The sequence below is a fragment of the Leptodactylus fuscus genome, chromosome 5 (assembly GCF_031893055.1).
Source record: "Leptodactylus fuscus isolate aLepFus1 chromosome 5, aLepFus1.hap2, whole genome shotgun sequence".
NCBI lineage: Eukaryota > Metazoa > Chordata > Amphibia > Anura > Leptodactylidae > Leptodactylus > Leptodactylus fuscus.
In genome coordinates, this window is record NC_134269.1 from 37,624,754 (window position 1) to 37,648,759 (window position 24,006).

At 42.9% G+C, this 24,006-nt stretch overlaps 1 protein-coding gene across 16 annotated transcripts in view; it reads right to left on the reverse strand.

Moving 5' to 3' along the window:
- CAMK2B (calcium/calmodulin dependent protein kinase II beta) overlaps positions 1 to 24,006 on the reverse strand; it is a 103,528-nt gene that overhangs the window by 24,138 nt on the left and 55,384 nt on the right. For 7 of the 16 annotated variants that reach the window (XM_075272963.1, XM_075272968.1, XM_075272961.1 and 4 more), the window contains exons 5-12: positions 19,419 to 19,484; positions 10,759 to 10,831; positions 9,724 to 9,826; positions 7,386 to 7,469; positions 5,997 to 6,091; positions 5,749 to 5,871; positions 5,536 to 5,619; positions 5,410 to 5,452 (exon numbers count right to left, since the gene is read on the reverse strand). In XM_075272963.1, the coding sequence (XP_075129064.1) occupies positions 5,410 to 5,452; positions 5,536 to 5,619; positions 5,749 to 5,871; positions 5,997 to 6,091; positions 7,386 to 7,469; positions 9,724 to 9,826; positions 10,759 to 10,831; positions 19,419 to 19,484 (671 nt within the window). Of the gene's footprint in view, positions 1 to 3,408; positions 3,484 to 5,409; positions 5,453 to 5,535; positions 5,620 to 5,748; positions 5,872 to 5,996; positions 6,092 to 7,385; positions 7,470 to 9,723; positions 9,827 to 10,758; positions 10,832 to 18,341; positions 18,415 to 19,418; positions 19,485 to 24,006 lie in introns of all 16 variants that reach the window. The other 9 variants (XM_075272965.1, XM_075272956.1, XM_075272964.1 and 6 more) reach the window with 3 other exon arrangements.

The following is a 24,006-nucleotide window of genomic DNA, read 5'->3' on the forward strand; positions in this document are numbered from 1 at the left end:
CTTCAGAATCAGCTCCTCTCTCACAACATATGGAACGAGCAGAATACACATTCCCTCGGTGTAACATCAGGGCAGGGCACTAAGACATTGTAAAATGAGAACCAAAGTACTAGAACTTACCTTGCAAGAAATAGAAAAGGAACGGAAGAATACACAGGAGAAAGACAGAGGCAGGGATGAGAGCAGAGAGAACGTAAGAGAGAGAAGGGTAAAGTAGGACACCAGAAATAGGACAGTGAAACAAGGGGGGGAAAGAAAGAGAAAAAGAGAAATTGTGAAACAGTGAGAAAAAGACAGGGGGAGGAGGAAAAGATACACAGACGTAATATACACAGGGTGGGCACTTTTAAATGGCAATTTTGTGCAAATATCGGGCATCGGCAGGCTGGCAAGACAGGACATCCAACACATGCCCAGCCACTGAGACACCATCCAAACTACAACACTCACATCCACTGGCCCTGGCGTGAAATCCTGCCTGATATTGTAACATGTATTGCCCAGACATAGTACACTCTGCACACATTATACACATAAACTGCATGCAGATGCCAAGTCTGCACTGTACACCTGTTTACATATATAGGCCTGTTAGTAAAAATGGGAACAAAACATGAAAATCGAGGATTCTCCTTCGTATAAGCGTATACATGTGGTGTGGAGATTGCTTAGTGCAAGTGTATACAGCAGACTAGTACGCTGCAAGTATGTAAGACTATAGACGGTATCCTGTGCCGTTACTTTACAGAGATTGTCACATCATAGACATCCTCTTCTATATGGCATCTGGTGACTATAGGTTCAGATCTTGAGACCTCCAACAAACTTGGGACGTCACAACATGGACAACCCAAATCCACCATCGAGAGCTGCTGCTTGTTAGTAGAGCTTACGCTTGTTAGCATATATCCGCTCTTGCTCATTGCATGGTCTCAAGTGTAGGACCCCGCCATGATGCCCATACAGAGGATATGGACACGGACTGTAGAGATGGACAGATATGACTAGAGAAGACTCCAGTATCTCTTCCCCATAAACCATATTGTCAAGAGTCCAATAAGCTGAGATATGAGGAGCTGTCTGGTGCAGTTCAATTCATTATGCATTTAGACTACTTTGCAGATGCCATCTTATTTGCCAGATACAATACATCAGCCACAATTAAGGACGCCATGGTTGAACCTGGTGACATGTCATGTGACAAAAAGTCCAAAACAAACAACAGTCAAGTCAAAACCGTCCAGTCGCAGAGGCTCTGCAGGGTCCGATTTCAGACTAGGACGATGCATGCGACTTCCATTGAAATCTATGGTGAAATGGATTGTATGCCATCTGTGACCAAAATGCAACAGTGTGGGATATTTTGCAACTGTCATGTTGCAGTTACAAGAAGTAATATGTTGCAAAGTCACACCGTAGCTCACCAGTTAGCAATGCAAAAAAAAAATCAAATAGTCGCAGTTGCAGCACTCTCAGGGTTGTAATGCAATTGCATTCACTTACATTAGTGAAGGAGTCATAGGGTGACTTGGCGATCTTTGGCAACATGATGGGACTCTTTGCCATAGTCACCGTATAGCCCTAGGTCAGTGACGGCGAACCTTTTAGAGACTGAGTGCCCAAACTGCAACCCAAAACCCAATAATTTATCACAAAGTGCCAACACGGCAATTTAACCTTAATAATGTGCGGATCCACAATTGCACACAATTACAGACCTGCAAAATATGGTCATACGAATGGGGCTTTATAGAGCTTTCTGCTCCACTGTGACCCCCACAGAGTTCAATCTGCTTCAGAGTGACCCCCACACAGTATAATCTGCTCCATAGTGGCCCCCACACAGTATAATCTGCTCCATAGTGGCCCCCACACAGTATAATCTCCTGTACAGTGGCCCCACACAAAGTATAATCTGCTGTAGAGTGGCCCACACAGTACAATTTGCTCCACGGTGGCCCCCACACAGTACAATCTGCTCCACAGTGGCCCCCACACAATATAATCTGCTCCATAGTGGCCCACACACAGTATAATCTGCTGTACAGTGGCCCACACAGTACAATTTGCTCCACGGTGGCCCCCACACAGTACAATCTGCTCCACAGTGGCCCCCACACAATATAATCTGCTCCATAGTGGCCCACACACAGTATAATCTCCTGTACAGTGGCCCCACACACAGTATAATCTGCTCCACAGTGGCCCCCACACAGTGTAATCTGCTTCATAGTGGCCCCCACACACAGTATAATCTGCTGTACAGTGGCCCACACAGTACAATTTGCTCCACAGTGGCCCCCACACAGTACAATGTTCCACAGATGGCTGCCCAAAGAGAGGGCTCTGAGTGCCACCTATGGCACAGGTCCGCCATCACGGCCCTAGGCTAATACTGGACTCTGCAGAGAATCTGTGGTGACTACTTTTCCCTTTTCCTTGTCGGATAAGGCACAGATAATACAATGATACAGTCTAAGGACACCACAAACAGTACATCAAATCTAAGCTTCCTAGACTTTTGTGTGCATGGCATTAAGGGGGTGGGATATTGGGGTGCAACTTCAATCAATCCCAAATTCTCAGCTTTTCAGGGCAGGTCACTTTTAATAGGTAGTTAAAGGTTTTCCTATTCATTGTAGTGATCATTCAATGGGGGGAAGACAGCTCCACTTACTTCTTACTGCTAAAAATCCATATAGAAGGATATTGGAGTATATTGCTTGGATAATACACTGCTTTGCGTGCACATTGACACTCATATACAACATATACACACATGCACGGTACAATTATACACAAGACTGTTATAGAGCACAGTGAAGTTGTTATATCATGAGTGCCATGTACACTGCCAGACTGCGGCTGTAAGTATCTTCTCAGCACATGCCATGCACATGACATGCCCAAGCATACAGCATGCACCAAGGTACATCATGTACATACACGCTACATGCAGCGTCTCTAGGGGGGGGGGGGACACGCAGATAAGAGCCCGTATACATTGCCCATATAACCATGACATGGCAAAAACAGACACTACAACATATTATTGGGGAACTGTATACAAACTTGGGTATGCCATAGATCTGCAATACCCACCACACAGTGTACTGCCATTTACACAGTCATGGCTAAGAATTTTCAGACGGATCCTTGAACATGAAGAATGGATCGGCCATATTTTTGCATGGCATCCTGACCTTGGCTCACTAGGTGACTTTACTATTCTCTGGCCTAATCCTAATCGCCTCTGCTAACCCTCATCCCTAAAAAAAGGATATCCTCCATCTAAGAAGACCCAGGTAAGCAGGCAGCTAGGAAAAAGCAACCACATGCAGTCACTTCTCAGGGGAAAGGAACGGGCAAGTGTGGAGGAGAAGGGCATGTGCCATAGGACACTACTACCTTGTTCCACCAACCCCAGGGCTGTACTAGTGGCGGCGGTGGTGATTGTGGCAGGAGCTGTGGTCTGTCTGCCCACTGTGAGGATGACAGAGATCAGAGAAAAAGAGGACAGGGCAGGATGGTGGAGAATGGAGGAGAGAGAGAAGTATAGGGACAGGTTACAGGAGGGGGATATGGTGAACAAATCAAAGGGAAAAATCAGACACCACAAGAAGTCATGAGGAAGGTATGACAGATGAGTATAACACCCAAGAAAAGAGGAACCAGCAAGGAGAGGTGAGTTGTGTAGGTATGTGGAGATGTGGGATAGCAAGGAGAGGGGGGAAGAGGAAAGATGAAGTAAGTAGAATAAGGCAGAATAAAAATAAAAAAGAGCATAGCAGAGATCAGCACATTATCTCCAGTGCATAGTAACATTCAGTGAGGACCACAGGTACCTGGACAAAACCCATCAGGATAGAGTGGGTGTATGTATACATAGTGCTGGTTATATCACACTGGGCTCTAGTATATAGAACTGCCTGGTCATTACAGAATCAGCTCTACAGTGTATAGCGCTGGCTATAGAAGAATGGGGACTGCAGTGTATAAGTATAATGCTGATTGTATAAGGGTGTATGGTACTGGTTACATAAGGGTAGCCTCTGCAGTATATAGCACTGGCTATATATGGGTAGGCCCTACAGTTTATAGCAATGGTTATATAATGATAAACTCTACAGTGTATAGTACCATTTATGTAACAGTGGGCTCTGCGGTGAATAGCACTGGTTATATAAGGGTAGTCTCTGCAGTATACAGTACTGGTTATATAAGAGTGGGCTCTGTAGTTTATGGCACTTGTTATATCAGAATGTGCTCTGCAGTGTATAGCGTTGGGTAAACCAAACTGAGCTCTGGAGTGTCTAGCATTGGTTGTAGTAGAATAGGCTTAGCAGTGTATAGCGCTGATTATACCAGATTGGGCTCTGCAGTGTATAATACTGGGTATAAGCTTGGACTCTGCAGTATATAACTCTGGTTATATTAGAATGGACACTACAGTGTATAACGCTGGGTATATAAGGGTGGGCTCTGCAGTGTATTACACTTGGTACATATAAGGGTGGACTCTGCAGTGTATAGCACTGGGTATATAACGGTGGGCTCTGCAGTGTATTATACTGGATAAATAACAGTAGACTCTGCAGTGTATTACACTGGGTATATAATTGTGGGCTCTGCAGTGTATTATACTGGGTATATAAGGGTGGGCTCTGCAGTGTATTACACTGGGTATATAACGGTGGGCTCTGCAGTGTATAGCACTGGGTATATAACGGTGGACTCTGTATTATGTAACTCTGGTTATATTAGAATGGACACTACAGTGTATTACACTGGGTATATAAGGGTGGGATCTGCAGTGTATTATACTGGGTATATAAGGGTGGGATCTGCAGTGTATTACACTGGATAAATAACAGTAGACTCTGCAGTGTATTACACTGGGTATATAAGGGTGGACTCTGCAGTGTATTACACTGGATAAATAATGGTGGGCTCTGCAGTGTATTACACTGGGTATATAAGGGTGGGCTCTGCAGTATATAGCACTGGGTATATAAGGGTGGGCTCTGCAGTGTATTACACTGGGTATATAAGGGTGGGCTCTGCAGTATATAGCACTGGGTATATAACAGTGGGCTCTGCAGTGTATAGCACTGGGTATATAACGGTGGGCTCTGCAGTGTATAGCATTGTATAAACCAGCCTGAGCTCTGTGGTGTATAGCGCTGGTTATATCAGAATGGGCGCTGCGGTGTTTGCCACTATTCTGCAGTGGTTCTCTAATGTATTGATCTGCAGTGTGTCGGACTGGTTACAGAGTCCATGTAGCATGTTATCTACAGAGTAATATACTGGGTATACCCAAGCAGGATTGTCAGCAATGGGGAGCATTACATAGGTATTCACTCTATATTACTTCCTTACATGCCTTTGGTCTAGGTGAACACTTACCAGAAAAGTTCCTTGTTGCCAGCATTGTAGTTAAGATGGCCCCCTATAGAGTGGACAAAATGTGAATCAGTGTCATGTCTGAACAATCTAGAACATATAGACACATGAGATATAGATCACACTCACTTTCAGCTTCCGGCGAGCATTGAACTTCTTGAGGCACTCCACAGTCTCTTGTCTGTGCATCATTGAGGCCACGGTAGAACGTTGCTGAGTAGAAAGAAATGGAGTAAAGATCACAAGAGACATCCCAGCTATATTATACTGAAACAATTCCACCCGTCATACATTTAATATCCATCCATACAGTCCTGGTCAGCACAGATTGGCATTACTTACACAGACCCATGGGTGCTTGAGAGCTTCATGTGCAGTTATACGCTTGGCAGGGTTAATGGTCAACATCTGGTTAATGAGATTTTTAGCCTCCGGTGTCACCGTGTCCCACTCTGGAGAAGGGAACTAGAGGGAGAGATGTACAAAGCCTAAGTCTAATGCAATAAGTACTCATATCTGCTCATAACCTATATTGGTCACGTCTCTTGTATTGTGCAGATATACAGTACGCGAGGCAGGGCCGTACTCACATCATACGCCCCAGCTTTAATTTGCTGGTAGAGTTTGTGCTGATCTTCATCCCAAAATGGTGGATAACCAACCAAAAGAATATATAGAATGACACCTGTTGATGGATACATACAACAATATATAAGTACTTCCAAGGAAAACAACATCCAGCCAAATGATATAAGGTAAGTAATGATCCATTCAATTCCGTACATACAACTAGATATAGGGAGATAATGTAATTAGACCTCACCAACATCCTATATAGGTTGTGATGTTGATGAAATGATAGATAGATAATAGATGGATGGATAGATAGATAGATAGATAGATAGATAGATAGATAGATGATAGATAGATAGATAGATAGATAAGATTTGAGATAGATATAAACAGACGGATGCACATGCACGCTCCATTCCTATGGGACTGCTGAAGAGAGGCCAAGTACAGGGCACAACTATCTCCTGAAGTCCCATAGAATTGAATAGAGTAGCAGTGCTCATGTACAGTCTGCCACTCCACTCGTATTGGGGACCAAAGACCACTATTCTACATAGATATGCAAATAGATAAATAGGTAATAGACAGATACAATAGATAGGCTGATACTGTATAGATATGATATAGATATAAAAGCTATATAGAGAGAGATATGATAGGCAGATAGATAACTCCTGTAGATAGATAGATAGATAGATAGATAGATAGATAGATAGATGATAGATAGATAGATAGATAGATAGATAGATAGATAGATAGATAGATAGACATGATAGATAATAGATAAGTAGATAGCTAGATAGATAGATAGATAGATAGATAGATGATTGATAGATAGATAATAGTTAGATAAGTAGATAGGTAGATGGATAGATAGATAGATAGATAGATAGGTAGATAGATAGATACATAGATAGGAGATAGATAATAGATGGATAGATAGGAGATAGATAGATAGACTTATAGATAATAGATAGATAGATAGATAGATAGATAGATAGATAGATAGATAGATAGGAGATAGATAGATAGATAGATAGATAGATAGACTTATAGATAGATAGACTTATAGATAGATAGATAGATAGATAGATAGATAGATAGATAGATAGATAGGAGATAGATAGATAGGAGATAGATAGATAGATATACTTATAGATAATAGATAGATAGATAGATAGATAGATAGATAGATAGATAGATAGATAGATAATGAGTTGAATCCTTCTTTGTATGAGATGAAGGATCCTTTTCTTTTTAGTTCAGCACAGAAGGGTCAGATAAGAGGGAATGATTTGATCTATTCTGGACCAAACACAGGTTGAATAGTAAATGAAACCTGGAATAGGCTCCATATGGCTCCCTGTATTATAATGCCACAGTCATTGCAACTTGTGTCAGCTTACCACATGCCCAAATATCCACCGGTTTTCCATATGCTTCTTTTCGGAGCACCTCCGGGGACAGGTACCCTGGGGTTCCAGCAAAGCCTGGCACAGAAAGAACAGAATGAGAGCCAGCTCCTACCTCCAGCTGCCAGCCATTTATACAGAGAGCCGCGTGCCAGGGGACTTGGTCACGTATTCGCTTATGAGAACTGCTGTATTGAAGATATTTTATAGTTTTAGAGACATGAACACAAACAGCCTAATTTTATCTAAATAACTTTGAGCAGGTGAAGGATTAAGGCGGATTAAAAGGGCTAGTCAATCATTTGATAAATGCCAGTGGCAGGAGGTACCCAGTGTACCTGTCTAATCCATCAGTCTGTGAACACGTCTCGCCCACCTGAATGGCATCACTCACTTTTATTATGGCGCTACTGTAGAATACTAAGCTGATTAAATAATGGAAGAAACACCGTTGTAACTGTCCGTCAACTGGACGAGACTTTCTCTTCCCCAGACCAAAATATAAAAAAAAATCCCAATTTTTAAACTATATTTATTAAAACCAAAAAATGGAATATATCACTTAATTTTACGTTTTGATTGTTATTTTTTTTATCCTGTTTTCTGTCCATAAATATGGCGGCTTCCATCTTGCCGGAGTTTCTCCTCTACTCTGTTAACAGCTTTTAATAATTATTATAATATATAATATTATTATAAGCATCTTATGCATTACGGCAGTGTCATGGCCATAGGCAGCAATAGTCACAGTTTTCTAGACATGCTCTGAGCAGAGAGGGAAGTATTAGGCCGTGATGGGTCAGGGGTGTTCTCCATGGAAATGTTATCTTCTATTGTAATACTGCCTGTGATGTAAATGCAATTCAAAGAAAACCCTTACAGAACTGGCAAGTGTCCGTCAGTTATTAGGTTTAGTGGCCAGAGTGAAAATTGCAGGATATAGTCTTATTTTTAATATAGAAACATATGGAGAATAAATAAATTAATCAAAAAATGATGTTCTACATAAAATGTTGGTTTAAAAATTGATAATTTTTGGAGACGCTAAGTCAAGAAGGGAATATTTGATTATACTGGATATAGGGATGTTCAGGGGTGGGACAAGCCCTGTCCCCCTCCCCCTGGGTCCCTAAAACTCAACATGATAACTGAGATAAATCAGATGGCCTATCATACAATAGTTGCCTCCTGATTTGCAACTTTTTCCTAGTGATCATTACAACCTGCTGACATTGGCAGGACCTGACAATGTGTTTTGGGGTTGTCTTGACTCTCCCCTGATGTCGAGGCAAAAGATCGATTGGGCACTTGGGTTTCAATATGTCCAATCCTTTTGATCTTGGGGAAATACGTCACTGCGGAGGAGCCTTGAGCAGCTTTCTCTCCTCTTGGCAAAGATTGGTTTAGTACATATAGTTCATACAATCCTTTCCTCCGTACATGTGCAGTTTATGTAGGCCCGGATGGCAGCACCACCTATAATAGGATCTGACTGGAGCTCCCCCACCCAGTTTCACCCACCGTGGGTGTATGTCATACCGCAAAAGCCTATTCGTGTGTGGTTCGTGCTCTCTAGGTAAGTACTCATTGTACCCAGACACCTACAGCATTAGTAGCAGCAGTCCAGCATTGATCAGTCCAAATGGTGGACGTTTAATAGGCAAAGCATTGTAGTTTTAATCCACATATATGGCACTGTAGGTACTTGCTTACTACTGGTTTTGGGGAAGGGGCAAGCATCTTACGAGGACATTAAAAGTGTAGCTCATAGACCTGGATCATAATAATAGCTGTCTTAAAATTGGCGTCACCCATCCTCAATGCAGCTTTACATAAGAATGGCCATCCATCATGCTTCATTTTTATCCCTGACAAGTGGTTTCCACAAGGAAAAACATTATTCATCAAACCGGCCTTCAACCAGGACATTACAATGCACCGATGAGGGGCAAAAGCCCCAAAACAGCTGTCTGCAGAGGGTTTGCTTTTCCTTATGGAATTTTTTTTCTTTTTTGGCTTATTTATTTAGCCATGTTGCAAGGCCTGTGAAAGGGTCACACATTGACTCATACAGTAGTCACCACTGTCAATAGGTGGCAGTAAAGAGTATTGCGACTTTGCATACCTAGGAAGCCTGTTCTGTCCTATAACACTCCCTACGCCATCTTGGCTATCACCAGGAGACGCACCACTGTCATGATCCTTTTCTCCAATCTGGGCAGAAATTTCCAAATCTGAGGCATTTTGTATCAGTTCATCTTTTATACACGATGACGGAGTACCACCCCAATTTCAATGTGTCATGTGTTTGCCACTTCCAAGACTGACTTACCAAACCAGGCCTGCTGCTCTCCTTGCACTTCTATGGCCAGGCCAAAGTCTGCCAGCTTGACTGCCGCTCCTTTGCATTTGCTGGCAAGGAGAAGGTTTTCTGGCTGTTGTTAACAGAGATGTGGTTAGAGGCGGCAATAGTCTAGGACTTATCATAGTCATCAGGTACAGTCACTCAGGGTGGGAGGAGGTGCCCTCAGTAAAGGTAACCAGACTTAAAGCCAAATGAAGGATGATATAGAACAGCTTTCTGCTGTTTTGGTTTCATCGAAACCTTTCTCATAAGGAGGTCTGGTCACCTTATCTCTGTTTCATTGCATGGTCTCCATCTCTGCTACCCAGTAATGGTTCACTTCTGTTCCTTCCATCAATGAGTAGGAGATAACATTATCGCAACGTTGGATAACCATAGGCATACTGTAGGGCCATAGGAAATGCCCAATGAAAGTGGGTTATGGATTGTAGATTTCTGTTGAGCAGTTTTAGGGTCGTTTCAAGAAGATCTAGATATGGATGGAGACAATTATGAAGGGGTTTTAAACTACCTATTGTATAATGCTAAATTGCCCATTGATGTTCTTCAGGAACGGCTGTAATACTAGACACGACCTCTATGCTAGCGGGTAGAGAGATGGTGAGCATACAGTTGCCGAGCAAGGGAAGTTGGGAAAGGATGGAGAACACTGGGAAAATGATGGTGTGAATAGAGATTATTTTTTATCCTTTAGGTACAAGTATCAAAAGTGTAGACATAAAAAATTGGCACTAAATCACACATAGAAACATAAAATAGATATCATAGTCCACAGCATGCCATGCACCCAAGCCCCAGATAAGGTAGATTCCCAAACCCAACACCTCACATGCTATGATAACCACAACTGTTCCACTATCCACAGTGTAAGCCAGGTACAACTCGCCACCAGCATGCAGGGGGACACTCCCAGGACAGGCGCTGTTTTGGAAGGAAAGATGGGCAATGTCCAGCCTGACATGCATATGAAAAAGAAGATGGCATGGGGGATACAGAACTCACCTTCAGGTCCCTGTGGACAACCCCCATTTGGTGACAGTGGAGGACTGCTTCAAGAATCTGCTGGATGCAATGACTGCGTGCAAACAGCAGGGGGGGCATTAGTAAGGTCTGTGCGCTCCCTGCGAACTGATGGAGGAGGGGAGGGGCAGGAGGGGAGGGAGGGGATGCCTGCCAACCAAAATCAACCATTGCAAAGGATGGGGTAATACCCTTTTATTGCCATAAGGATATGATTTCTACCATAAAAGTTCAAAGAATGTATATATATATATATATATATATAAATATATATATATATATATATATAAAATCCCATTCCCAATAAGCATATAGAGGGCACTTTCCTTCCTTGTGGATCCACTCTTTAGTCTAGCCAATAGTATGCATAGAACAGAGGAGGCCTCATAAGAGTCAAATGACCCCTTATGATGGTGCCTGGCATTTGCTTCCCCCTCAGTGCCTGGTACTAGTTTTCAAGAGTGCTAAAAGAAGCGTACCAAGAATGAAAGTTGTGTTTTCTATCCACAGAAAAAGGCTTCATGAACATGACCGAGGGGGTTCTGCTACTCCCTTCTCTTCCAAGAGCTATAGATCATGTCTGAGCCATAGTCTGATCTATATCTGTGAATAGGGATCAGAACCGCCCCTTGAAATTAATGGAAGATTAAAGACATTTGAATGTCATCTGAACCCCTTCCATTAAAAAACTAAACACTCCCTGAGTAGGAAGTCCAAAAGTCGGCCCCCACCAAGCAGGCACTGACCCCCTATCTGATATCTTTTGTTCATAGTATAACGCCTACAAGCGTAATAGAGCTCAGAGGCTAAATAACACATGGGATTTGCTTTTCAGCATTGCTGCAAACACGGATCTGAGGTATGATTTAGTGGGTGCAGAATTTTTAAAATCTTAGAACATGTAAAAGGTGCCATCAGCTATGGGGGGGGGGGGGGGGGCATGTTCCCGTTCATTTCGATGGGAGTTATTTTGAGCAGCTAGCTCGAAAAAGATGCGCCCTGCCCGAACTTGAAGTGAATGGGAGTAGGAAATCCCACTGACACCAGCTGGAAGATTTCTGCAGCAAAATTTTCATGGTGAGTCCCGCCACAAAATTCTAATTGGACTTACCCTAGGCTAGGGTTAGTGCCACTGTTTCAGATTTTGTCCTTTAGTTAGGCCTGGTTCGCATCTGCGCATGGATTTCCATTTGGGGGAGTCTGCTTGGGGACCCCCCAAACGGGAACCTAATTCATGACAACTGTCTAACAGAAAAATTTGTTGCCCATAGAAACCAATGTACTACTATATTATGTCTTCTCTTAGACAGTCTACCATTGTATTGTACAGTAAGACAGAATCGAGTGGACTCATGGTTATGAGTATGAGTCCTCTGTATTCCTGAGGAGAGCGCTCCCGTCACCATCTTTCACCCCCCAATAAGGGCCCCTGTCCCTACATGCAGATACACAGCCACCATCATTTGCTGCCAAGGGCTGAAAAACATAGGCTAGATAAACATGAACAATGGTCGAGAAGTATGGTCTGGTCTGCTGTGAATAAAGTAGGTGGCGCTACCTACCGTGGCTGTTAGTATGAGGCACCACCTTCTGTGTCCACGTCACACCAGGTGGGTAAGGTTAGGTTCACTTTACCGTTATTTAATGTCCGTTGTCATCACAGGATGAGAGCAACGGGCATTAAATGACAACAGAAAATGGAGCCCCCTCCACTGGGTGTTGGTCTGCATTCACCCCATCTTATAACAGCATCAGACATTAAAAACAGTAGTGTGAATGTAGCCTTGTTGGGGTTAGGGATGCATACGGGAGAGACATAGTTAGTGTAGAGATGAGCGAACACTATTTGAAACAGCCGTTTCGAATAGCACGCTCACGTACAAATGAATGGAAGTGGCCAGCACGCAGACTTTGCCGGCAGCTTAATCCCCCGCGTGCCGGCTACGTCCATTCATTTCTATGGGAGCGTGCTATTCGAAAGAGCTGTATCGAATAGTGTTTGCTCATCTCTATAAGGGGGCATTCACACTACGTTTCCTGAAGCTTATTCTGAACGTAAAACACGTTCAGAATAAGCGGCGTATAAAGCAGCTCCATTCATTTCTATGGGAGCCGGCATACGAGCGCTCCCCATAGAAATGAATGGGCTGCTTCTTTCACTGCGAGCAGTCCCATTGAAGTGAATGGGAAGTGCCCGCGTGTACGGCTCGGCATGAGCAGAGCTTGCCGTATACGCCGACACTTCCCATTCACTTCAATGGTATAGTGCAAATACAGATAAAGGAATATTCTGTAGTAGTCTGAGATAGACAAGCACATTGCATGTCCACGTCATAAAAGGGGAACCAACACATTGAGGGGCATGGTTTCACCAATAGGGGTGTAACCGAACCTGTGTAATATCACAGCTCGTAAAGCACTCCGTTCTCAGAGAGGTGGGAATCGCAATGTTGGCAAGTATGGTTTTATGGGATTCCTTAAATAACAGATTGACAGTGTAACCCCCTGTTTATGCCTCCATGGGTTTGACAAGCATAGGGCATCAGGTTGGCCCTTTGCTGAACCAATATTTCAGATATAGACTATGGAAAACTTTTGTGAAAATCAGGGATTTTCAAGGATCACCTTTGTTGGGAACATTCCCATGCTGCAGCTCAGTCCCAATCAATTATAGGGTTGAGTTGTTGCATGGTCATGTGACCTACAGAAACAGGGTCACTTCCTGGGAAGACAAAGTGGAACTCCGTATCATAGTCAAGGCATGGACTGGAAAATCACTCTCCCAAGGGTAACTAATATATTTTAAATCTTCACTTATATTGATAAACAAAAATAAAAAGTGCAAAACTGATACCACACAAAGGGTTAAAAATGGAAGCGATCACTTGCTGATCCTCTGCTTGTACAGCAAGCAGCACTTTTCTCTCTGCATTTTTCGCACACAAACCGAAAAGTCCCACTCGAGGGCTTCCTCAAACCAACCAGGAATGGCCTCTTTTGTCCCTGAGTTTTCTCGGACATGCCGGGATTACTTCTGAAAGTGTATAACATCCCTACCAGCTGTGGTTGGGGGCTCAGTGGTTTCCTGAGGACAGAAGTTCCCATCAGAAGGACCTCTTTTTTTAGCTCATCTTTTTGGGGAACCCCTTATCAAGCCTTCTTCCATTCTCAATTACTTTATTACGGATGTTGGTTTTCTAGATACATATAACCCTTAATCCTATCATTTGTTCTAGCAACAAAATGGCAGCTTCTCCTGTCTAGCGACAAGAATTTTTATGACACAAAGCTTATGTGCTTTTATGGATTGTTGCCATTTTGTAGTCATTTACAATATGTAGTCTGTGCATGAATATTGTGTCACCTTCTGATCCATAATGTTGCCCTTCATGGTGACTAGAGCTCTTATTTACTGATACAGAACTCCAAATTCCCTCCAAATTATCGAATTTGCCTGTCTGCCACCACCACTTGGGCGAGCACATTAGGTATTGTTTTAACATTCGGTTCAATATATGAAGAGTAGTAAACTAATAAGCTCCCCCTAGTGGTGGCAACAGACAGACAGATTAAATTATCTCAAGAGCATGTCATGACAAACAACCGAGCTCCAACCTAATAAAGATATATTAAGAAATTTGGGGCCACACGGTGGCTCAGTGGTTAGCACTGCAGCCTTGCAGCGCTGGAGTCCTGGTGTTCAAATCCCACCAAGGGCAAAAAACCATCTGCAAGGAGCTTGTATGTTCTCCCTGTGTTTGCGTGGATTTCCATCCCATATTTCAAAGACATACTGATAGAGAAAAATGTACATCGTGAGCTCTATGTGGGGCTCACGATCTACATTTAAAAAAAAAAAAGATATATTAAGAAATTTATCAGGAAAGAATTTTGGAGATATTTAGTTAACAAATCAATTGTGTTCAAGGACGGAAATTGACTTTAAGGTTAAGGCAGCTCTGCTACACATAAATGACTACCACAGGCCAGAAGTACAAAGAACAGAGACCACAAAGACACACAGGACTGCAAAAGCTTTCTTAATGTGAACGTAAACTCTTGACCGGAGGCAAACGTTGGCACATAACTCACTCCACATCCCCGAATACCTGTGTAGTACCAAGCGCCTTCACGTAAATTCACCTGGATCCTACCGGACATCACCAACATATTAATAGTTCATGTGTGTAGTAACAAGGTAGGAACTGCTTATCTGGGGCTACACAGGGAGACATGTAAAGGGAACAGTAGCAGTGGGGGCAAAAATGTGACAAGAAAACCCTGAAACGAGACAAGTGGATGTGCAGGAGGGGAAATAGAGAGATAGATAGATAGATAGATAGATAGATAGATAGATAGATAGATAATAGATAGATAGACAAATAGGAGGAGATAGCTAGCTAGCTAGCTAGCTAGCTAGATAGATAGATAGATAGATAGATAGAGAGAGAGAGAGAGAGAGAGAGAGAGAGAGAGATAGATAGATAGATAGATAGATAGATAGATAGATAGATAGATAGATGATAGATAGATAGATAGATAGATAGATAGAGAGAGAGATAGATAGATAGATAGATAGATAGATAGATGATAGATAGATAGATAGATAGATAGATAGATAGATAGATAGATAGATAGAAGATATATACATATTAGAGAGATATTAATATATTTATAGGCAAATAGATGCATTTGGGATGAAGAGCTCTATGACCTTTCATCCTTGCCCCTTCTTGGTTCAGTAAAAGAATAGTCAGCAGAGAGAACAGAGATAGATTTGGTATATATAGGCAATAGAATAGAGTGGAAATAGATAAAAGTAATAGACATGAGATACATACATAGACAGATTGATAGATGGATAGATATGAAATCAATAGACAGATAAATAGATTAGTATAAACCATAACAGAGAGAAAGATATGAGATATATGATTGATAGATAGATAGATAGATAGATAGATGATAGATAGATAGATAGATAGATAGATAGGAGATAGATAGATAGATAGATAGATAGATAGATAGATAGATTTAATTATCTTACTTAATATCAATGCAAGAGCATGTCATGACAGTAGATAGATAGATAGATAGATAGATAGATAGATAGATAGATAGATAGCAATGATCTCACCTTTTAACACAGAGTACACTAGTGGGCAAAAGGCAGATACAGTGAAATTATGACATAGAATATAGATGGATATAGATAGATATTAGTGAGACAGATATATATGAGATAGATTTTTTATGATTGTAACCTCTCACTCTTGATTTAACCATGCAATGGCAATGGCAGAAGCATAATAAAAGATAGATAGATAGATAGATGCTGACAGATACACTTAGATATGAGATATGTAGATAGATGATATATAAATAATAATAGATCAATAGTAGAGATGGATAGATAGATAGATAGATAGATAGATAGATAGATAGATAGATAGATAGATAGATAATAGATAGATTTTGTGTGATGAGCCTTGTGACCTCTCACTCTCAATCCAATTATGCAATAGCATTGGAAAAGGTCAGGCATAATGATACATCGATAGATAGATAGATAGATAGATAGATAGATAGATAGATAGATAGATAGACTTGTTATGAAAAATCTTTGTGACCTTTGATCCTTGACCTCCACTCTTTAGAGGCATACATGCAGTGGTGATGATGATGGGTTTAGGACAGAGAATATTTTATTTGAGAGACACATGGAAGAGACAGGAGAGAGCGCAGGAGGGGGAGGACATAGAAGAGACAGATGGAGGAGGAGAGAGACTAAAAATAGGTGCCAAAGAGAGCAAAAAACAAGCAGAAGAAACACAAAGCAGAGAGGAGGAGAGGGAATGAGGAGGGTGCTGTAAGGAGAGATCTTGGGGAGAAGATGAGGAACAAGTCTATATACTACAGAGGCAAGAAGACAGGACTGGCAGAAGTTGAATAAGAGGGTGGGGGAAGAGGGGGATGATCGATTACAGTAGAGAGAAGAGACGGCCGATATGAGATATAGGATGCAGTGCATATCATGCAAGTCGTCTGCAGAGCATCACACCACAGGCTGTGAAATACTCTGTGCAGTCCTCCTGCAATGCTATCCATCCCCATGTCCCCATGGGCAGGTGCACGGAGCTGTGCATGCTGGAACTTGTGCTTCTTTTTCATAAATTGGTTAATGCCGACTCTCTGTTTATTGCGAATAAAAAAGTAGATGAAGGGAATAGAGGGACGAGAGGATGACTGGAGGGTCAGGGGCGAAAATAATGTCACGTGACACAATAGGAGACAATAAACAGAGAGTATTGTGCTAGGATAGTCACCGCTCATACAGTTCATACTATTGAAACATATATATATTGCAGGACAAGGGCATTATTCTAAACTTGTCAGTGGTGGAATTTAACATATTGGGTGTAGTACCTTCTGGAAGATGATAGGTGGTGCTATAGAATTGATTGATAGAGGAAAAGATTCTATAACTTTATATCACCCTGCACAGCCCTGTTACCAGATGGGGCACCTTAGGAATAGAAGTGTGCCAACTGGCGTCAAACAGTGGGTGCAGCAATTACATTATTATTCATGTTATCACAGGCCGTGACAGGTCTCAGATGTCTTATGATGATAACTTTTTAAGTATCGCCTTATTTCTTATTGGTTTGTTAAAATACATTTTTGCTAAATTTTGGTCAATTAAATAGGACCTTTCACCACATCCACCAATTCCAGTTCTCAGCATTTATTAATGGTTGTTGCTCCACTGATTCCAGCACAGTTGGATTTCTTTCTCTAGCCTCCGCCATTCCTGAGCAATCGATGCTGTTAGTTTTGGTGCCTGATATGCTACTTAGTCTCTGCATTGTCAGGAAGGCGGTGTCAAGGAAGGGGGTGTGACTCAGAGCTCCAATCAAAGGTGGGCAGAGGCCTGACTCCGCCCTCCCGACACAGCACTGATACAGCCCACATTGCTCAGGCATGGTGGGGGATAGAGAAAAAAATTCCAACTGTGCCAACATCAGTGAATCAGCGGCTATTTAATGATGCTAAGTGCAGGATTTAGCAGAGATGGTGCAAGGTAAGCAATAATGATGTGAATTATCGATTACATTGCCTGTCTCTAGCCATGCCCCATTGCCAGGACAGGCCTGGTTTACCTGTAGGGTCAAATAAGGCATGCAGTGCTGTTGTAACATAGTTGGAATGGTAACACAAGCATGCTCTATGGTTTTATTACCAAGCAGAACCTACAATATATGTATGTTCAATTCCTTATACCCGCCAGGACAGAGCCCAGCACACACGGGTGTGTATGGGCGCATACATCATTTGTTGCTGCACAGCCTCTCAGCAGTTAAGCATTTTTCAGCTGCACCCCTTCATGCCCACCTGGATGCACATTCCCATCATTGCTTTGCACCCCCCTGCCCCTTGCTCCCCATGCACTGTTTTTCCAGAGCCAGATGGTACAGGGATGTGAAGAGTGCAGTGCCCACAATGTGCCATTGCTCACCTGGGACCCCCATGCCATGTCACCCCCCTCCCCGTTCAAGAATACTAACCTTCAAGTCCCTGTGCACAATGTCACAGGAGTGTGTGAAACAAACACTTTCTAATATCTGATGGAGACAGTGACTGTAAAACAAAACCAGCAGACCCACAGGGTACAGGAGGAGAATGAGATGGTACAAATATGGGCAGGGCGCACATTGGGTTTAGAAAAGCATATGACATATGGGTGTATAGGATATAGGGTAGGTGTCATGGGGAGGACGGGAAAAGGCAAAATAATAAAACAGGTAGTCAGGTGGCATGTAGAAAAGGAGGGATGGCATCAAAGGCCCCGGTAATGGTAAATGGGGGCAGAGCGTGCAGGGCCAGCACAAGGTATACAGCAGACAGTATGCATGGTAACAACAGTATAAACACCACCAATATATCACAACAAGGGAAAAGAGACGGAGGGAGAAAACAGAGTGAGAAAAGGGAGAAGGGGACAAGAGGAGAAAACACAGTGTCTTAACATCACAAAACATCACATTAGAATCGAGGCAGCATGCAGGACTATACAGGGACTACGCACTATACACAGGCTGCCTGACGCGCTACACATTGTCTTATACGTCCCGTCATCACTGGGAATACTAAAAGAAGAGCTGTTGCCCATTGCAACCAGAGGCTACCCATCCAGACCTAGAAGGCCTTGTGGATCCAGAAAAAGTGGCAACTAACTGAACCCTTGGCTGGTATGGGAAGCAAGGGAAAACCGATGAGGCCTACTGTGATCACGTCTCAATACTGTAGTACTATATAGTAGCTAAACCGTAGGCTCCTATATATTCTAAAAGTAGACCCGGTAATGTGGATTGGGTTGTATTATAGGCCTGTTATCAATTTGGAGGCCCAAGGTAGAATCACTGGAAAAATAGAGTGTAAACTCTTCTGCTTAGTAGATTGCAGCTCCTTTAAACGGTTAATACATTGATATTTAACACGGTTTATCGTCATTGAATTTTTGTTCAGAAAATATGTATGTGGTTTACATTGAAGCAAGCTAAACAAGTCGTTTTGAAATTGGCTGGAAGGGGGTAGGGACGAGGGGTAAAGGGAAGGGTACTGAAGGTCGGGAGGGTACCCACCTTGCATCAGCTTCACTGTAATATTCTCTTGCCACAATATCCTCAAATAGCTCCCCGCCTGTGACCCTGCAACACAAGAGACATAAGAAATATATCCTGAAAACACTAGACAATTCCATACAAGTGTCACTATTTTGTTCCTCTGTTCCTCTTAAAAATGTCAAACTAGGACAGCGTCACAGGGGCAAACCCCCAAAGTGGTAACATGGAATTGTCAATGTATTCATACATTTCCAGGAGGAACAGCTGAGGAATGGTACAGCATAGAGTTCTAAGAAAACATGACCCAGGACTGATATTTCATAGGGAATACATGTATTTACTAACGCTAGGTTCACACTAGCGTTATGCCGGCAGAAGATGAAAAGCTGTCAGAGACTCTCCTGACCCCTCTAGGTTTGAGCAGCTCTGGTGGCCCTGGGTGATTTTCCAGGAGTCCTCTGACTTCTCTTCTTTTTCTTGAGTGGAGACTTGGTTGTGTCTCTGATCCTCCTCGCTCTCTCTTTTTGTCTTTTTCTTTCCCCTTTGGCTCTCCCCCTTGTTCTCTTGTCCTGTCTCCCCCCTCTCTCTCTTGTTCGTGTTTGTGGTCTTGACTGTTTGTCTTTCCGGGGCTTCGTCCCCTTTCTCTGTTCCCTGTATGTTTTGCCGTCCATATTGTCTGGCTCTCATGGCCGGTTTATTTCGCTTCAGCATTGACTGTATCCTATTGAGTTTTATCAGTTGGGGGTTCCCCCCTTCGTATGTACAGTCCTATGAAAAAGTTTGGGCACCCCTATTAATCTTAATCATTTTTAGTTCTAAATATTTTGGTGTTTATAACAGCCATTTCAGTTTGATATATCTAATAACTGATGGACACAGTAATATTTCAGGATTGAAATGAGGTTTATTGTACTAACAGAAAATGTGCAATATGCATTAAACCAAAATTTGACCGGTGCAAAAGTATGGGCACCTCAACAGAAAAGTGACATTAATATTTAGTAGATCCTCCTTTTGCAAAGTTAACAGCCTCTAGTCGCTTCCTGTAGCTTTTAATCAGTTCCTGGATCCTGGATAAAGGTATTTTGGACAAACAATTCAAGTTCAGTTAAGTTAGATGGTCGCCGAGCATGGACAGCCCGCTTCAAATCATCCCACAGATGTTCAATGATATTCAGGTCTGGGGACTGGGATGGCCATTCCTGAACATTGTAATTGTTCCTCTGCATGAATGCCTGAGGATTTGGAGCGGTGTTTTGGATCATTGTCTTGCTGAAATATCCATCCCCGCCATAACTTCAACTTCGTCACTGATTCTTGAACATTATTCTCAAGAATCTGCTGATACTGAGTGGAATCCATGCGACTCTCAACTTTAACAAGATTCCCGATGCCGGCATTGGCCACACAGCCCCAAAGCATGATGGAACCTCCACCAAATTTTACAGTGGGTAGCATGTGTTTTTCTTGGAATGCTGTTTCTTTTTGGACGCCATGCATAACGCCTTTTTTTATAACCAAACAACTCAATTTTTGTTTCCAAAATGAAGCTGCCTTGTCCAAATGTGCTTTTTCATACCTCAGGCAACTCTATTTGTGGCGTACGTGCAGAAACGGCTTCTTTCTCATCACTCTCCCATACAGCTTCTATTTGTGCAAAGTGCGCTGTATAGTTGACCGATGCACAGTGACACCATCTGCAGCAAGATGATGCTGCAGCTCTTTGGAGGTGGTCTGTGGATTGTCCTTGACTGTTCTCACCATTCTTCTTCTCTGCCTTTCTGATATTTTTCTTGGCCTGCCACTTCTGGGCTTAACAAGAACTGTCCCTGTGGTCTTCCATTTCCTTACTATGTTCCTCACAGTGGAAACTGACAGGTTAAATCTCTGAGACAACTTTTTGTATCCTTCCCCTGAACAACTATGTTGAACAATCTTTGTTTTCAGATCATTTGAGAGTTGTTTTGAGTACCTTTTCTTATGATTGGATACATCTGGCTATGAAGTTCAAAGCTCACTGAGGTTACAAAACCAATTTTGTGCTTCAGTAAGTCAGTAAAAAGTAGTTAGGGGAATTCAAATCAATAAAATGATAAGGGTGCCCATACTTTTGCACCGGTCAAATTTTGGTTTAATGCATATTGCACATTTTCTGTTAGTACAATAAACCTCATTTCAATCCTGAAATATTACTGTGTCCATCAGTTATTAGATATATCAAACTGAAATGGCTGCTGCAAACACCAAAATATTTAGAACTAAAAATGATTAAGATTAATAGGGGTGCCCAAACTTTTTCATAGGACTGTATATGCTGATTGGGGCCTGCATGTCCCGTTTCTGGATTTCTTTATTTGTTCTTGTTCATGTTCTCTTATTATAAAAAATTTCAATAAACACCGATTATACATAATTGACATGCTGCGATTTTCAAAACCGCAACAGTTTTAGAAATCGCAGTGTGTCTGCGCTGCAATTTTTTCCGCAAAGTGGGCATGGGACTCACATGAATCCCGTCCACTTTGCAAGTAGTTGGCAACACAGCGATTTTTCCTGCGGCGTTTCTGCCGTGGCCAAATCGCAGTGTTTCCGGCCTAAGGCCTCGTTGCAGAAACACAGATTTTCTTGTTGCAGTTTTTGCAGCCAAAGCAAGAATGGCTGCAAATGGAATGGGAAATATATAGGAAGCTCTTACACTTTTATCTTCTGCTCAATCCACTCCTGGCTTTGGCTTAAAAAACCGCTAGAAAATCTGCAGCAAACATTTTTGCAACATGGAGTCAGCCTAAAGGGGTACTTCAGTGACCCTCAGAGTACTTACTTCCTCTGGGATTTTTAGGTGATAAAACTGGGGTTCCACAGTTACCTGTACTATGGGGGTTACCTTTACTATTACAATATTACAGTATGCCAGCTCCCATAGTACAAGTAATACTAGTGAACACGAAAGAGGAGGTATGTGACAGGGCAACTAAGGGACTGTTCACATGGTCAGAAATGAAAAGGAATTTCTCAGCAGCTGTCTATGCAGGACATTGGCATTCCGTTGCGACTTTCCATCGCTGATTAGAGTCAGATGATTGGGCCTAATTAGCAGGGAGTCTTTATCCTTGGACTCCTCAGCTAAATCCGCCGCGGTGTTCACTGCGAGAATAAGCAGAACACTTATTTTTTCAACGTCCTGCTAAAATCTCTGCCTCCCATTGAAAACAATGAAAGACAGAATCAGGATGGAATCAGCTGCTGATTCAGGGGCACAATCCACTCCCAAATCAGCGTCAAATGTGTGTACAGTCCCTTAGGGCTGCTTTGGAGGACTGTGTCACACGCATACCTCCCAACTTTCGAAGAGCTGAAAGAGGGACAAAATATGCGGCGCGCCACGGCAAACTTAGCTCTGCCCGCTTTTATGTTGACTCTGCCCATTCTCATTCATTTTTTATGTGCCCCACACAGTATAAACCTCCTACAGTCACCTGTAAATTATACTCCCCCCCATCTCTCCCCCAGTTCATATAATTCCTTCATCTGCCTCCAGTTTCATGTCCCCCCCATCTCTGTCCCCAGTTTCATGTCACCCCATCTTTGACCACAGTTTCATGTCCTCCCCATCTCTGTCCCCAATTTTATGTCCCCCCCCATCTCTGTCCCCAATTTTATGTCCCCCCATCTCTGTCCCCAGTTTCATGTCTCCCCATCTTTGACCACAGTTTCATGTCCTCCCCATCTCTGTCCCCAATTTTATGTCCCCCTCATCTCTGTCCCGTTTTATGTCCTCCCATCTCTGACCACAGTTTCATGCTGTTCTTTCTCCCCTTCATCTGCCCCATTGTCATGCCGTTCTCCCTCCCCTTCATCTGCCCCAGTCTAATGCCGTTCCTCCCCCTTCACCTGCCCCAGTGTCATGCCGTCCCCCCCTTCAACTGCCCCAGTGTCTTGCCATTCTCCCCCCTTTCATCTGCCTCAGTGTCATGCTGTTCTCCATCCCCTTCATCTGCCCCAGTCTCATGCTCCCCCCCTTCATCTGCCCCAGTGTCATGCCGTTCTTCCCCCTTCATCTGCCCCAAGTTTCATAGGCCCCCTACATTATGTTCCCCTCAATGTACTCACATTTCAACGCTCCCCCGCCAATCTCTCCGCTCTCTCACTCCACTCACATAGTTGTAGGCCCGATGTGATGTCATCACATAGCGCCTACACATGCAGGAGCTGGAGCGCAGCGTTAAAGCAGGAGCTGAGCTGTGACAGCTCCTGCTTTAATCGCTTATGTATTCAACTCATCAGCGTCCGGAGGACGCCGATGAGTTGAAATTGGGACATACCGACCGGGACTGCGGGACAGGACACCGAATTCGCGAATGTCCCGCGGAAATCGGGACGGTTGGGAGGTATGCACACATGTGTTATTTTTGTTTCTTTATGTTTCTGCCATCCCTTAAAGACCACCATTCACACAGTCTCCTTCTTCTAAAAGAGGATCTGCTGATTTACTTGAAGCCGGTTGGGGACCACTGCTTTGGGGGGGGTTCATTTTCTGAATCTGGCCATTTTATGTTGGATTAGCGCTAACCTATATGTAATAAATATTGGCTACAAAAAGTCCAAC